At 31.4% G+C, this 16,769-nt stretch overlaps 1 protein-coding gene across 1 annotated transcript in view; it reads left to right on the forward strand.

The window, feature by feature from the left end:
- LOC114331544 (T-complex protein 11-like protein 1) overlaps nt 1-16,769 on the forward strand; it is a 28,201-nt gene that overhangs the window by 3,201 nt on the left and 8,231 nt on the right. The window contains exons 4-9 of the mRNA XM_028281141.2: nt 1,909-2,052; nt 3,811-3,930; nt 5,881-6,004; nt 6,670-6,836; nt 9,207-9,391; nt 14,183-14,352. Of these exons, the coding sequence (XP_028136942.1) occupies nt 1,909-2,052; nt 3,811-3,930; nt 5,881-6,004; nt 6,670-6,836; nt 9,207-9,391; nt 14,183-14,352 (910 nt within the window). The remainder of the gene's footprint in view (nt 1-1,908; nt 2,053-3,810; nt 3,931-5,880; nt 6,005-6,669; nt 6,837-9,206; nt 9,392-14,182; nt 14,353-16,769) is intronic.

Raw genomic sequence — 16,769 nt, forward strand, 5'->3', positions numbered from 1 at the left:
TAACTATGGACTCTGGTGTCTACCTACTGACTGTTCACTATCTATTATACTCTCTATTATGAGTCGAAGTATTTCTTAATACCTACATAAGCATATATAATGCTATACTGTTACTGTGATATAGAATAATATTTCTTTTTGTTTGCTCATGCACTGGATAACTCTTCTTTTTATCCATGAAATTCGTATTTTTGTTCTACCGGCAAGGAATTCTCAGCATCTCCACTAGAACATCTCGAATGCATGCTCTTTTTGTTGATTTTCTTGTAGATTTATATAGGAAAACTGGAACGATTATGCATATGACCAGTCTGATTTTAGTTCCTACACTGATTTCATGGCTTCTCCAGACTTTAACCAGCTTAGTTATTGCATTTTTTTGCTATTGATGTTCTCTGTCTTATTTTTTCAATGCATCCTTCAGTGTTAGTTCTCATACACCACAGGTACACACGTGGCTTACAATCTTAATGTAATTTATTAGTGTGGGTTGGTTTTGTTCGATGTTGGCTCTATATATTACCATAATCCTTGTCCTTTCTCTATTTATTTCGAGACCTGCTTTTTTACTGATATATTCTATTTTCTCCAGTAGTTGAGATAATTTCATTTCCGATTTGGCGAGAATGGTTGTGTCATCTACAAATCGTAAATTTAAGATTTTTTTCGCCTATTTATATCGATACCTCTATTTCATCTATCTTCTTTGAGTACCGTGCCCAAATTTTAGGCAAGGGTAACTTCCATGACAATTTGCCGACATCGTTCTCGATCTTCATTCTATGATTTCATCCATCAGTCTATGATAAATAGGATTGGACTGCCTTGCCTTACCCGCTTCATCATCATCATCAGAGGCGTTCAGATCCGTCTTTATGAGCCAAAGCCTTCTTCAGAACAGTCCTCCATTCGCCCCTGTCTCTGGCAACTCTTCTCCATGCTCTAACTCTAACTCAAAGTTGTAACTCCTGCGTCACAAACCTTGTTCTTTTATCCCTCCATACTCCATAGGTATATTCTTATTAGGATTTTTCGCTCGAAACGTTTGAGCAGTTCTTTCTTGGTCATTCTGTGTAAGTGACCAAGTTTCTGAACCATATGTTAGCACTGGTCTTATTAGTGTTTTATAGACATTCAATTTAATTTTTCTATGTAGTTTTGAGGCCATCTGTCTTCTTAAGCCTTTTAATATCTTCACTGACATTATCTTTAGTTAAAAGCTTACCCGCTTATTGATCCGAAAACTTGCAGTTAGTTTTCTTTAAGATTTGGAGCAAAAAAGCATGCTTTTTTATGACATAGAATTTCGTCATTCAGTCAGTTGGCATGGTAAAGGTAAACCGTGTATTCACCGCGAATAGGGCTTTTTATTCACAGTCATTATTGTTTTGAGCTTCTGTCATATGTTGTATAATCCGTGTATATCTTTATTATACACGGATTATATGGTGTATTCCACGAATGTACAACTGTTTTGGATTATCGCGACAACGAATATTTTAGTGTGCGACATGAGAAGTACGAAAGTATTTTGCTCTAATAATTAATCCAATAAACAACAATACAATTTGCAATTTACTTTCGTTCTTCATATTTTGCACAGTAAAATATTCGTTGTCGCAATAATCCAAGAGGGTCGTATATTCGTGGAATGGGGTTACGACATTTGACAGAAACTTGAAACAAATGACAATCGATGAAAAACCCTATAAGAAGTCTATCTAGTGTTCCTATAGAATAGATAGTCTATCTGCCAAAGTCTTGAGGTCTTGTATACTTATATTGTAAGTTGGTTAGTTTATTCAAGAGACAAAAGAAAAAGTTGGCTAGGTTGTATTAGACGTTATGCCATAGCACACATATTTATGTTTGTTTTAGATTAAATTTTTATCATCACTTATTTTACAGGCGTTGAATCTTCTAGAAGAAATTAAAGAAGGATTATTTGCTGTATTATTACCACAACATACAAGGATCAAGCAGCAAATTTCGGAAGTTTTGGATTCTGATTTGATCAAACAACAAGCGGAGAAGGGTACTTTGGATTTTAAGGCGAGTTTTTTAACAAACCATTGTGTTACATACTTTTTACCATTTTTAATAAGTCTGGACCCCGCGTACCAAAAAATAGTTTATTAATAGCAAGCTGAAAAATTGTTAATAGCTTAACGGTGTCTAGTCGGACAAACTTTGATGTAAGGGAACACTGGACCAGGGGAAGTTTTAATTGTAGAACAGGTTACAGGTTTCGAACGTCAGACTACAAAAACGTCCCATGTATTTTGTCGGACAGAACTTCCAATTGGTTTGTTACCCTTTCATTAAACTCTCATGCAAAAATCAGACTGCTATTTACCACCAACATAATTCCTGTGAGTCAGGAGTCGGTAAAATGAAAGTCGAAGAGATGAACAACTTACAGAACCTATAGATATAGGCAATAGAATGAGACAGGGAGACTCATTGAGTCCTATGCTCTTCAATTTAATCATGGATGACATCATCAAAAACGTCAACAAAGGAAGAGGGTATATAATGGTAAACAAAGAAGTAAAAATACTCAAACAAAGATGAAGATAGTCTGCAACGATTAGTCCACAGATTTAACATAAGAGCAAAAGAATTCAGTATGAAAATTTCATCTTAGAAAACTAAAACAATAGTAATCAGTAAAGAACCAATCAGATGTAAAATAGAAATTGATGGTATCAGTATTGAACAAGTAATGGAAGTAGAATACCTTAGAATTACATTGTCTGGTTACGGAGACCTGGACAACGAAGTGAGAAATCAAGTACAAAAAGCAAATAGACTGACAGGATGCCTTAATAACACTATACGGCGAAACTGACTATTAACACTGAGATGAGGTCAAGAATTTATAAAGCCAGTGTAAGACCAATAATAGCATATGCATCAGAAACAAGACCCGATACAGCCAGAACACAAATACTACTGGAAACCGCAGAGATGAGAGTACTGAGAAAAATTACAGGAAATACGCTCAAGCTAAGAGATAGAAAGAGGAGTGAAGACATTAGAAGACAATGTAACGTACATTGTATAAGCGAATGGATACTAAATAGAAAAAAATAATGGAATAACCACATAACCAGAACACGTGTGGTCAAAATAGCAAGAGATAAATCACCAATCGGTAGAAGAAGTATCGGTCAACCGCGCAAAAGGTGGAGTGACAACCTTCCATAGAGGTATCAATCCGCCAATGAACAAGCAGAATTGTTGATAAAGAGGACGAAGAAGAACATAATTCCTGTGATTTGACATGTTCTACGTGTCGGACTTATTAAAATGCCCAACATATTTATCGGACAAACATTTTTTCATATATATTATATAAAGTTTGCTATACCCCATTCCACGAATATACGACCCTCTTGGATTATCGCGACAACGAATATTTTACTGTGCAAAATATAAAGAACGAAAGTAAATTGCAAATTATATTGTTGTTTATTGGAGTAATTATTATAGCAAAATACTTTCGTACTTCTTATGTTGCACACTAAAATATTCGTCGTCGCGATAATCCAAAACAGTCGTATATTCGTGGAATACACCATATTGAATAAACTTAAAAACAACCTGCTAGTTTTTACAATCATAAACTAAAATCACTTTCCACAATTAAAACTTCCCCTGTTGCAGTGTTCCCATACATCAAGGTTTGTCCGAATAGACACCGTTAAGCTACTAACAAATTTTCAGCTTGCTGTTAATAAACTTTTTTTTTTTGGTACGTAGGAGCCTATAAGATCACATTTAAATTTTGAATATTTCTATTTTTAGAACTATGCTCAATATGTGGTCTCTGTAATGTCAAAATTGTGTGCACCTGTACGTGATAATAAAATACTTGAGTTATCAATGACAGTGGATGTCATAGAGACTTTCCAAGGTATACTCGAGGTAATTTGTTTTATAATTATACAATATTGTAACACGCTAACTCCTTACACCACACCCCTGGAGGGTGACTGTAATATTATGATTATCAAACCTTAACACATAGCATCTCGAGAGCCCGGTTACATAATAGACCCCAGTGCCCTAATTTGTGTGGTCCGACTGTTTTGTTTATATTTTAATGTTTTGCAGATGTGGATAGAACACACAGACAGTATTATATTCTCCTTCTCATAGACATCTTTCAGTGGGTCACAGTTTTTCGATTTCTTTCTAACGCATTAAGTTGGAAGTGACAGACAAAAAATTACGTCCGTGATTAAAATCATTTAGAAAAGCATTGATCGTTATAGACACGGCAGATATTAGCAATTTATATATACTATAGGTTGAATTGCGTTCGACCGAAGTTAAAATGGTTGGAGGAGGGATAGAGTGTGTACGCGAAGGGGCTTGCTTCGTAAGAAGTTTTCACTTCTGTCGGCACTCCCACGAGTGCCCTAATTTTTTTTTTATAAATTACAGTTTGAGGTATATTTTGAACCATATTAGAAAATAATATTTTATCTCGATAAAAGGTGCCTCATCGGAAAAATACTAAGAGGCAAAAAAGTTTTAAAAACATCCTGTTTAACTAATGGTACCGCAATAATAGTTTAATTGGAACGTATACAAACATTTGGGGGGTTTAAAGGCACAGAACCCCCATAAAATTTTTATGTTAACGTATTAAAAAAGAAGCCGTATCTCGATTAAAACTGGTTTATCGAAAAAATATTAAGAGGCAAAAAAGTTTTAAAAACATTGTGTTTAACTAAGGGTGCCACAGTAATAATTTAATTGGAATGTACAAAAAATTTGGGGGAGTTTAAGGGAACAAAACCCCCATAAAATTTTTATGGGGTGTACAAATTTAACTATAATTTGTTTTTAAAATGTTCCTGCCATAAGAATGCCACGTGTCCATTTTCATTAAGAAATCTCTAATAGTTTTCGATATATCGGAAAAAATCGATTTTTATCGTGTAACTTCAAAGGGCTGTAACTTTTTTTGTGTGCATATTTGTACTAAGGTAAGTTAGGTTCAATCGAACTATTTTTGGTCCCAGAATATGTGATTTAATTTATGACCTGTATTTTTGTTACACCCTGTATATTATAATATTCATATCATTTTTTCGGGAATATATTTTAGAACTAAATATTTCCCATACATAACAACACTGAGTTGTATAGTCGAAACGAAAATCCGTCAGAATGCGCAACAAAGTGGCGGTATCAACTTTGGGTATATGAAATTCGATATGTTCAAGATATTCCAGAAGTCGCTTTAAAGATAATATATTTTAACATCCCAATTAATCATGAAGATTCTATTGATACCGATTCACTTACGGGGGTTTAACAAATTGTGTTCTTACGCTATTTTTTTTTTAATTGCATACTAATAATGTAACTACATACAGTATTTCTCATGATCATCTTTCAGTGCATCACAGTTTTTCGATTTCTTTCTAACGCATTAAATTGTATGTGACAGAAAAAAAGGCACGTCGGTGATTACATTTCGTCGGTGACATTTTTATAACATTTATTCTAGTTGTCGATAGATGGCGCCATAATAAAAAAAAATTTAATTAGATAATCATATTACAAATATAATCTGTATAATTTATAAACTATACAAATAAAAAAAAATACCATTTTATAACTGCAAGAAACACATTTGATTTGTTTTTATTCCAAATTGAAAATAAAATGTGACAACTGTCAGATTTAACTAAAATGTCATGTTAGAATAAATGTCATAAATGTGTATTATCACGAACTTACCCTTTTTCCTATCATTTGTTACGCACTGAAAAATGATGATGAAAAGGATAATATATAGTGTTATTTTATTTAATTAAAATGACAAATTAAGATATTCTAAATTATTACATGTATTTTTAGACGTTAGACCTTATGCAGTTGGATATGGCTAATTTTACCCTTCAAATGGCTCGACCAGACATTATTGCGTGTAGTGTGGAATTGGAAAGAAAGAAGTTTGCCGATTATCTTGCTGTACAATACGGTAATGTAAAAAACTATTGTACAGTGATCAGCGCACTAATAACAGGCAAAATAGCACAAAAGATGGAAAACATAATATTATGTTGTGGAATGAAAAGAATTGAAACTATTAGAGGTGGGAAATTATCAGTATAAACCTATAAATTTATATTACATTACGATATATCCCACCTTTAGACATTAGCTTTAGTTGACTTCAGTCATAATATTATATCTACGTATGACGTTTAGGAAAATATTTTAGCTGAGTTATTTTTATTATTAGTTTGATTTATAATTAAAATGGCTACTAATAATTAGTGTTTTTCTTACTAGCGTCTGTCTTAATTTATTCAATGATTTGTTCTAACACGAGAAATTAAAATAAACTGTTTTTCGACGCCGTACCTATAATTATGACTGAAGTCAACTAGTTCTTAAGCTAATGTATGAAGGTGGGAAATATCGTAATGTAATGTAAATTTATAGGTTTATATCGATCATTTCCCACCTCTACTAGTTTTATTTCTTTTTATTTCACAGCCTATTATGTTTTCCACCTTTTGCGTTATTTTGCTGGTTATTAGCGCGCTCATCACTATAGATAGATATCTAAAATATTTTTCATATAATATTTTATTGACTAATGTGAATGTGTGATCAATGAACTGTTTGGAACTGTTCTAGATGGTCTTGAGCAAACTCGTAAATGGTTATTAAGATATATAAATAGTGGCCAAGCTGTACCGGAGAATGTAGAATATGAAAAATTTATAAAAGGTGTTTTCAAATGGGCCTTCTGTCAAGCCTGTGTAGAATTAATCGACTGGCCAAGCGGCGAGGAATATCCTGAAGTAAGTATATTTTTCGAAAATCGATTAGGATTTAGACATTTTTCACATTTTTGAATGAAACGTTCGATATTTCCTTATTCTTAGCCGTTGCCTAGAAACGAAAAATAACTGTACGGAAATGTTATTTCCTTACTGTAAGGAAATATTTTTTCCTTACAGCAGATTCAGAACAAATTTATTAAAGAACAACTCTCCAAGAAGTATGCCATTACAACATTCGTGCCATCACAAATGCACCGTGGTTCATTCCAAATGCAGACATTTACATGGACTTGAAGATCGAGACAGTGAAGCATATGATCGTCAAATACAGTGATAAATATTTCAAACGAGTGGAAAAGCACCCCAACGAAACATTGACTCCTCTTGACTTATCATTTAGAAAATAAGTGTTTTAAAGTGTTTAGAGTTTTAAGTGAAAATAAGTGACTTAGTTTTGTTATTAGTAATAAACCTACTAGGAGTTGATAATCATTGGACTATAACTCCTCTCACATATGTTCGTTTAACAAAAATGCTTAGTGTTACTTACTGTGATGTAACAGATTGAAAAAAAAACTACGGAATTGTTATTTCCTTACTGTAAGGAAATATTTTTCCCTTACGGCAGATTTAGAACAAAGTTATTATAGAAAAACTTTATTTTCAATATTCGCCCACAAAGTTGAAGATTTCATCTTGGAACCAAGCTCCAAGAAGTATGCTATTATAACATTTTCTGAGAAAGAACTAGCATTTTTATTCTTACGATAGTCCATGTTACGGTTGTATGAATAGATATATTTGTCTCTGGATTTTGTTGGTAATAAACTTAATGAAGCATTCATTATTCACTACTTCCATCAGTTCTGGAAGGGTACCAGGAATCGAAAACTCACCATCACTCATGATTAAATCGACCCATGCAAACGAAGACTATCGTAACTCAAAAAAACTTACATTTGACTTACTATAATAGTATTATTATTCTTTTTAATCTGTATTTTGGTGGAAAAGTATGGTAAGTCAGGTATGGATTTTAAGGCAACCAGTAAAGCATTTTGCATGTGTATAGTAAGTTTACTGACCCACAGTCCTGCAAGCGAAAACTATAGTAAGTTGAGTTACTGTAGTCTTCGTTTGCAAGAAACAGCGGAAGGTATTCCAAGTTTTAGTTAAACTGTTTGACTTACTATAGTTTTCTCTAGTTAGACTCTAATTTTAGTTATTTCGAAATTTTTTTTATCACAATTTTTTAAATGGTACTGTTTTGCTTCAATAAATCTGTTTCGACGAAAACTATAGTAAGTCTACAAAATTTAGCAAAAAATGTGTTTTTTGTTATGTTTGATCTGTGAAATTCCTTAAAACCTTTTATACATAATATAACAGAAATTTAAATTTGTAAGGCGTATTTCTTCCAAAGATAACGTCATTTACTGTTACTAAGTCTAGAGTAAGTATTATTTTTTCCTTAATTGCTTCGACGAAAACTATAGTAAGTCTACAAGATTTAGCAAAAAAAATGTGTTTTTTGTTATGTTTGATTTGTGAAATCCCTTAAAACCCTTTAAATATAATATATCAGAAATTTCAGTGTGTAAGGAGTATTTGTTTAAAAGATATCGTCATTTCTTACAGCGAACGGTTTGCAAAAAATTTTCAAACGCGATTATCTCAGTTCAACCAAAATTGAGTTACAATAGTCGAATTACATGGGTCGAAATTAGGTAATTTTGCTTTTTAAAATGATTACAATCACAGAAAACACCATACTGCCAAAAATAAGCAAATGTGTCAAATGTGACAATTAAATATTTTTGTTTCTATAGTTACAAAATCTGTATTTGGTGGCATCACGAATATTTGAGTCAAAATAATAATAATAATATGTCTATTTGAAAATTTTAACACGTTCATTATAATTTAAATTATAATTTAAATGTTCGATTTTCAAAAAAATAGTATGTATACCTTGTAGGAAAAGCCAAATTCCCGGACTCTGTATTGCCTTATCTCGGCTTGCGCCTCGACGGCAATCTTTACATCGTCCGGGAATGTGAACCTGTTCCTACTAGGCACACAATGTACTATTCCACTGAATTAGACTTCATTTCATACGATTAAAAGATAGATAATCATGTATAAAGTCCATAGGTACAAGATACAGTACAAGAGAGGATAGAGTATTACTCCTTCCCCGTCAACTCGTTTATTTTAACTGAGATAGAGGTAGTCATATAAACACCCTCTGAGGATCTCTCATGAGAGTGAAACGTACGTAAGCTCTCTGAACGAACTGAAATATAAGACGACTCTTGATTTACTTTTCCAGTGAATTATTTCTCAAATTATTTATTTATTTATTCTTATGTTATTTTTATTTTTTAGACTTTCATGTTAGACGTGGATAGACTTAAAGATTTACATGTAAGGTGTTTTCGTCTAGTATATGTTGCAACTATTCTTCTAGTCACCATTAGTAATGCAGGAACGGATCTCCAATCTATAGCAGCATTCAAGCAGTCTTTGAAGGATCATATTTGCATTTTACTAGAAAATGTTAAGAATGAAAGGTAATTTGAAGATACGTATATAAAATTTATTTTTGTTAACCGTCATTACCCATATCTGAAAATTCTTTAGGCAACTGTACAATACAAAGAAACTTTTAACATCAAACATACTCACAAAAAGAACAACGATATTGATATACAGAACAACTCAGAAATGTCAAGCCCGTCCTCACTTATAGCCCGGTCAGGGAACACAAAATTTTACGAAAACCTCCAAAAAAAAAATAAAGGAAGGATGAAAATATGGGAATAGGTAGTTGAAATTGTCTATTATTATATAAGAAAAAGTTTACAATTCTACATCCCCTCCCTTTTACAAAAATTGGGAAATACGGGGTGAAAAATATTTTCTCGGGGGTGAAAAAATATACGTTCAGAATAAGTCCGAAATTGTATAAAATGACTAATTCTAAGTAACTTTTGTTCTATAGAATTTTTTCACTAAGTTAATACTTTTCGAGTTATTTGCGAGTGAATATGTTCATTTTTAACAAAAAGAAACATTTTTTTTGGACGGTTTTTCGCAGATAACTCAAAAAGTAAGAATTTTAGCGAAAAAATTTATTCTTAGCAAAAATATAGCTTATAAAAAACTGAAAAAAAATGGTGTACGCATCAGGTCTGTAGACCCAGTAGAAGCAGAGTTGTAGCTAATGAAAAGTAGGTTCTTCTTCGTCTTCAAATTCCAAATCGAATATTTCAATTTGAAATAACCCAAAAACGGAGCTCTTTTCGGGAAAAATTCATTACAACTTTTTTAAAGTGTTTAAAAAAGGTTTCTTATTGTTTTAAAAAAAACTTCTGACATTAAAAGTAAGTGAGTTACGCTCAAAATATTGCTGGTCTTTTTTATTCTTTGCTAAAAAAATCGCGAAAATCACCCCCTAATTAGCTTCCCAAATAAAAGTAATCATTACCGCTTCACAAGTTACTTTACTTATGTATTGTTTATATTATCTATAAGTTTCATTCGTTCAAAGTGCTTATTTTTGAAAAAAAAATTGGGTTTAAAATAAAACATTTTTTTTATTTTGCAAAAAATGGAATTTTTTATGGAATTAACTTAAAATTATTAGTAATACCAAAAATCTAAAAGAGTAATAAAATGTTCGTTTTGCTTTTCTGGATATTTTTGATTTTTTGTTTTCTTGTTAGACAAAAATTGGTTATGCTATGGCTGTTAAAAATTTGCCTAAACTCGTGATTAGTTACTCGTGCAAGCCATTTTAACTACAGCTTTTTCAAAAATAAGCACTTTGAACGGATGAAACTTACAGATCATATACATAATACATAAGCAAAGTAACTTGTCAAGTGATAATGATAAAATTTATTTGTGATGCTAATTAGGGCTTGGCGATTTTTTTTACCAAAATATAAAAGGGACCAACAATATTTTGAGCGTAACTCACTTACTTTTAATGTTAGAAGTTTTTTTAAGAAAACAAAAATAAACCTTTTTTTAAACACTTTAAAAAAGTTAAAATGAATTTTTCCCGAAAAGTGCTCCGTTTTTGGGTTATTTCACATTGAAATATTCGATTTGGAATTTGACGAAGAACCTACTTTTCATTAGCTACAACTCTGCTTCTACAGACCTCATGCATACACCATTTTTTTTTTAATTTTTATAAGCTATATTTTTTCTAATATTTTTTTCGATTAAATACTTACTTTTTGAGTTATATCCGAAAAACCGTCCAAAAACATGTTTTTTTTTTGTTAAAAATGAACATATTTACTCGCAAATAACTCTAAAAGTATTGACTAAGCGAAAAAACTCTGTAGAACAAAACTTGTTTAGAATTAGTCATTTTATCTAATTCCGGTCTTATTTTGAGTGTATATCTTTCACCTTCGACAGGGAGTACTCCCCTCCATTTTTGTAAAATTGAGGGGATGTAGAATTGTAAACTTTTTCTTATATAATAATAGACAACTTCAACTACCTATTCCCAAATTTTCATCCTTCCTTTATTTTTTTTTGGGTCAGATTGTTTTGTGATTGGGCTATTACGGTTAGGCTGTTTTGAACGTAAAATTCTCAGACATATCTATAAAGGCGTGCAGGAAAACGGATTATGGCGAAGACGCTATAATTTTGAGTCTTACCTCGTTTATAGTGAGCCTAGTATTGCTAGATCTATCAAAATAAACAGGCTACGGTGGCTAGGCCACAATGAATGAGGTGGAACCGTCGAAACACATTTATAGTTAGAGACCGGTTTGAGTGAGGAGAAGAGGCAGGCCCAAAGCACGATTTAAGGACCATGTGGAAGAGGACTTGCGAATGTTAGCGAGTGCGAAATTGGAAAACCAAGGCAAAGGATAGGAAAGAATGGAAGCTGATTCTGGAATAGGCCAAGACCCATCATGGGTTATAGAGCCAATGATGATCTATATAGTACAGTTAAAGTAACTGATTCGAGTTTTGAAAACAATTCAGAACTCGGACCGCATTTTATTTCTTAACCGATTTTTTTTTCTTCGTTAAGTATTGTATAAATACCATTGTATGGAAATTTAAAGGAAATTAAGTACAGTTGAGTCCGCGATTCTTTGCCCGTGCGTTATTAATACCTGACGAGATAAAACACGTACTGTTTATCTAGCATCATTCTCTTCCACGCATGAAACTCATGACAAACCAGTTGCCGTTTGTTATTAAGTAAAAACACATGTTATTTTTATGAACCATCGAGATTCAGTGCATTGAAAAGAGATACGTTTCTGCTTTGTTTACTTTTGTGGCTGTCAGTCAGTTGAATTTTTTGCGGTCTTTGTCGAATTTTTGCGTTTTGAAGTTTCTTTAAATTACACAAACACTTGTTTTCACTAATTTTATATTGTTCTTTGAAATTTTAAGGTAAATAATTATATTTTGGCAATTAATATTTAAAACATACAAAGCTAACGTCATTCACACGCAGTAAAGAAATGATTGTGTTTAGATTTCCGTCAAAGTGAATAAAATAACAAAAATAAAAAAAGCTGTGATAATAACAGACTCCAGATCTGCAATATATGCAATTGAAAATACTGATTTTAGTTCATACAAATCAAAAATTTTATGTAATATAAAAAATAATTTGTCTAAAGTGGAAGTAGTATTTATATGGGCAAAAGGGCATGCAGGTATACTGGGTAATGAGAAAGTGGATGAGTTGGCCAAAGATGCAATAAAAAAAGGTGAGATACTAACTCACATCTTATCGACAGATGCAATAAATGACGTCAAAGTTAGAATAAATAAAATATGGAAAAAAGAATGGAAAAATATTACAAGCATGTCAAAAAATTTATATTTTTCTTTACATCATTTACTCCGCCACCTGAATACATATTTAAATATAACCTGCCAAAGCAACATATTTCTACTATCGTCAGATTAAAAACTCGACACGGGAAATATGAGGCACATCTGCACAAATTAGGAATAATTAATTCATCAGTATGTTTTTGTGATAATGTTTCGATTAGAGATTTAAACCATATTTTCTTGGAATGCAAAATTAACGAGAGATATATAAATCAATTATATTACAATTTACGACAAACACAAGTTCATTTTCCAATTAGTATAGAATATCTACTAAGTTGTCATAAAATGGAAATATTTAAATTACTCATAAACTACTTGAAAGAAACAAATATAATCATTTAAGTGAAATACGTATAAATATAACAAAACTAATAAATTGAGGTAAAAATAAAATAAAAATCTGTGGCTAACGGACTCGCATCCAAGCCATTTTTTCACACACACACACACACACACACACACACACAACAAAAATAAAATATGTTATTGAATTTTTTTATAAATTGTTTATTTATTTATTAATCAATAATAATAAAAGAATTTATTAAGCTACTTCAAATTTAGCTGTAATTCTGCACAAAAATTTTGAAGCAAAACTTACATTTTGACATTCTATATATTTGATAACGTCAAATTTTATAATAAAACCCGTAAACGGAACAGTAGCCACTTTCTGTCAATTGTTGTTGCGTGAAATAGATTTTGCGACTTATTTCTTATGTTTTAAATGATGACGCACGGGTAAAGACTCGCGGACTCAACTGTATCTCAGTAGTCTGTGAAATGTTAACTTTACTTATATTTTTGTATTTAAGTGTAATGCATACTTTTGATTTTTAACCGTTTTTTTCTGAAAATAGACTGGCAAGATGTCTTAATAATACTAAATGGCGAAACCGACATATTAACACTGAAATGAAGTCAAGAATTTATAAAGCCAGTTAAGACAATAATGGCATATGCATCAGAAAGAAGACCCGATACAGCCACAACACAAAGACTACTGGAAACGGCAGAGATGAGAGTACTCAGAAGAATTACAGGAAATACACTGAGAGATCGAAAGAGAAGTGAAGATATTAGAAGACAATGTAATGTACAATGTGTAAACGAATGGACACTAAATAGAAAAAAATAATGAAATAACCACATAAGCAGAATCGAGAAGACACGTGTGATCAAAATAGCAACAGATAAATCACCAATCGGCAGAAGAAGTATTGACCGACTGCGCAAAAGATAGAGATGAACCTTCCATAGATGTATCAATCCGCCAATGAACAAGCAGAATTGCTTATAATGAAGAAGAAGGATAAGCGCTGAATATTAGAAGATATATTTCATAAACAGTATATTATAACTCTTGCGAACTGACTGTCATTATGGAATCTTATTATAAACAAAAACAATTAGAAAATAGTTAATAGAGCTTTAGGAACCTGAAATTAAACATTTTTTACTTTTTTCAGTGAACTGCAATCTACTTTACCCAATATCTCCGATCAGGTACTAATAGACTTAAAAGAGGCACAGAAGAAGTACGACCTTCCACAAATGCCATTAGCGGCCGAATCTAATATCAGGGAACAAATTTTAGATATTGGAAGAAAAACAGATCACAAAGTAAAAGGAATAGTTCGTAAGTACATATTTCTAATTTACTAACTTTAACATTTCTTAAATTCAATAAGGTGATGTTTAATAAACGTCATTTTATTTTGTTATATCTTTTTTATAACAGCTCCAGAATGACTGAATCGAATTAGCTAATTTCGATTTCAAAACATTTGTAGAAGTTCAAGAAAGGTTTAAAAGGTGAGGAAATGTAATGGAATTGTAAAGATAATATCAAAAACAACAATGTTATTGTCAGATACACACAGTTATATTATAATCCTTTCGGTTTACGTCACTAAAACTGCGGCTAACTTCAAATCTATTTACTTTTTTACGTTTCCAGTGAAATCCATGCTTTTGGTACCTTGTTTAATCTAAATATGTAGTCGAGGAAATGAAGCTGAAAAAATGGCAAAACCTCGCAATTTTTTCGTCCAGCATCGATTTGTACAAAAATTTGGGATTAGGCTCATTTCACCCTCTAGTTCATTTTCTATATTGAGCTGTTGTACGCTTTTGGTTTTTTAAGGGTGAAAACTACCCCTAATTGTAAAAAATTATAAAATAACATTTCAAACTTTAATATTGTCAACATTTGGTTCTTATTATTTACATAATGATTGTTTTATGCTTTAAGATATACTATCATAATATTTCAACCCTTAAAACCACCCTTGTTGGAGCTATATATAAAAAATTTACTTATCCTAAAAGAATAATTTCGGCTTGCATCGATTTACATAAAAATTTGGGATTAGGATCATCTCACCCTGTACTTCATATTCTATATCATGCTTAAAGGCGTTGATTATATTTAGGGGTGTAAACTACCCCTTATTTTCAAAAATTATATAAAAACATTGTAAACTTTAATATGGGTAAAATTTGGTTTTGATTGGTTAAATAATGATTGTTTTATACTTTAGAATATAATATCATAATATTTCAACACTTAAAAACCACCCTTAATAACATTACAGTTTTTATAAGTAGATATTTTAATAGATCTATACAGAAAAAAAGTAGAATTTAAGAATTACAAAATCATTTATTTATACAAAAATACGAATTTATAAATATGTATAAATATAAATACAAACAATTTTTTAGTCATCTTTCAGTATACGAACCGGTTCTGTGGTATTATACGTACATTGAAAATTATCCATAAGCGGACTATCCGAATTTTTCGAAAAAGAAATTCGTTTTATAAACATAGCTCCTTTATTTTTGGTGATAAAATGTTTTTTCAAAAATGACTTTGTAGGATTTTTGAAGAGTTATAAGACTATGTACACTAAATTCCGTAAGATCCCTTAGTTTTTAATTAGGGTGGGTTTAAAGGTCTCGAATAAGGGGGTGTTTGCTCGTAAATAGAGGTTTTAAACAGCTATATCTCGCTAACCGTTCACTGTAGTGAAAATCTATGCACAAGACAATTTTAGGTATTAAAAGGCTACAATTTAGTAGTCTATCATTTTTTTCATATCTCCAGTATTTTCGGGGATATTTTGGAATAAAAGGTAAAAAAATGGGAATTTCGAAAAAATTCATTTTTCTTTCAACTCCAATTTTTCTAAAATTAGAGTTTTTAAATAGGTCAATTTTTTGGGTGTATTGATAATACAAATATAAAAGGAATTACAGAAAGGCGAAGACCAATTTTTAATTAGGAGGGTAGTTAGGGGGTTGTTTTCACAAATTTTTTCATAGAGAAAAGCAGGTACCGACCTTTCTTTGATCATAAGTCGTTTAATTTTCAGGCTAGAAACTTTTTATTATTATTTTTTGAAAGGGCTAACTATATGCTTAAAAAAAGATTATTTAAGTTTTCCTAGAAAAATGCAAAGTTTTTCCGTTATTTGGCTTTGAATATTTCAAATTATGCATTTGAAGAAAAAAGCTAACTTTTCACATGCCGTATCTCGGTTTATATTGGTCTTAAGGATATTACAGAAAAAGAATTTGGTTTATGTTACTAAAAGATACAATTTTGATATCTACAGTTTTTTTTATTAAATGCATATTTTTCGAGGTGTTCTCAAAAAACCCTCTAAAAAAGTCGATTTTTTCATCGAAAAACTGTTATTTTCAAGCGCGAATAACTCGAAAAATATTAGTTTTACGAAGAAAATGTAAAAAACATTTTTTTCGTAGAATTACTTTTTACATCGACTTACATAGTTAAAATGTAATAAAAAATTCCCGCCCCCGAGATGGGGTGGCAACCACCCCCAAGGTGTTAGCGTACAGCGGCATGATATAGGAAATGATCCTTGGACTATTCCCTACCTTCTGTGAAAATTTCAAGTAAATCCATGCTGGACGAAAAAATTGCGAGCCAAAATGCTTCATTTCCTCGACTAATGGTATTTAGAATTGTTTCATTAAATTTATAATTATTAAAATGTATTGCATTAACGCACCAACGTGAATTTT

The sequence above is a fragment of the Diabrotica virgifera genome, chromosome 6, assembly GCF_917563875.1.
Source record: "Diabrotica virgifera virgifera chromosome 6, PGI_DIABVI_V3a".
NCBI classification, from domain to species: Eukaryota; Metazoa; Arthropoda; class Insecta; order Coleoptera; family Chrysomelidae; genus Diabrotica; species Diabrotica virgifera.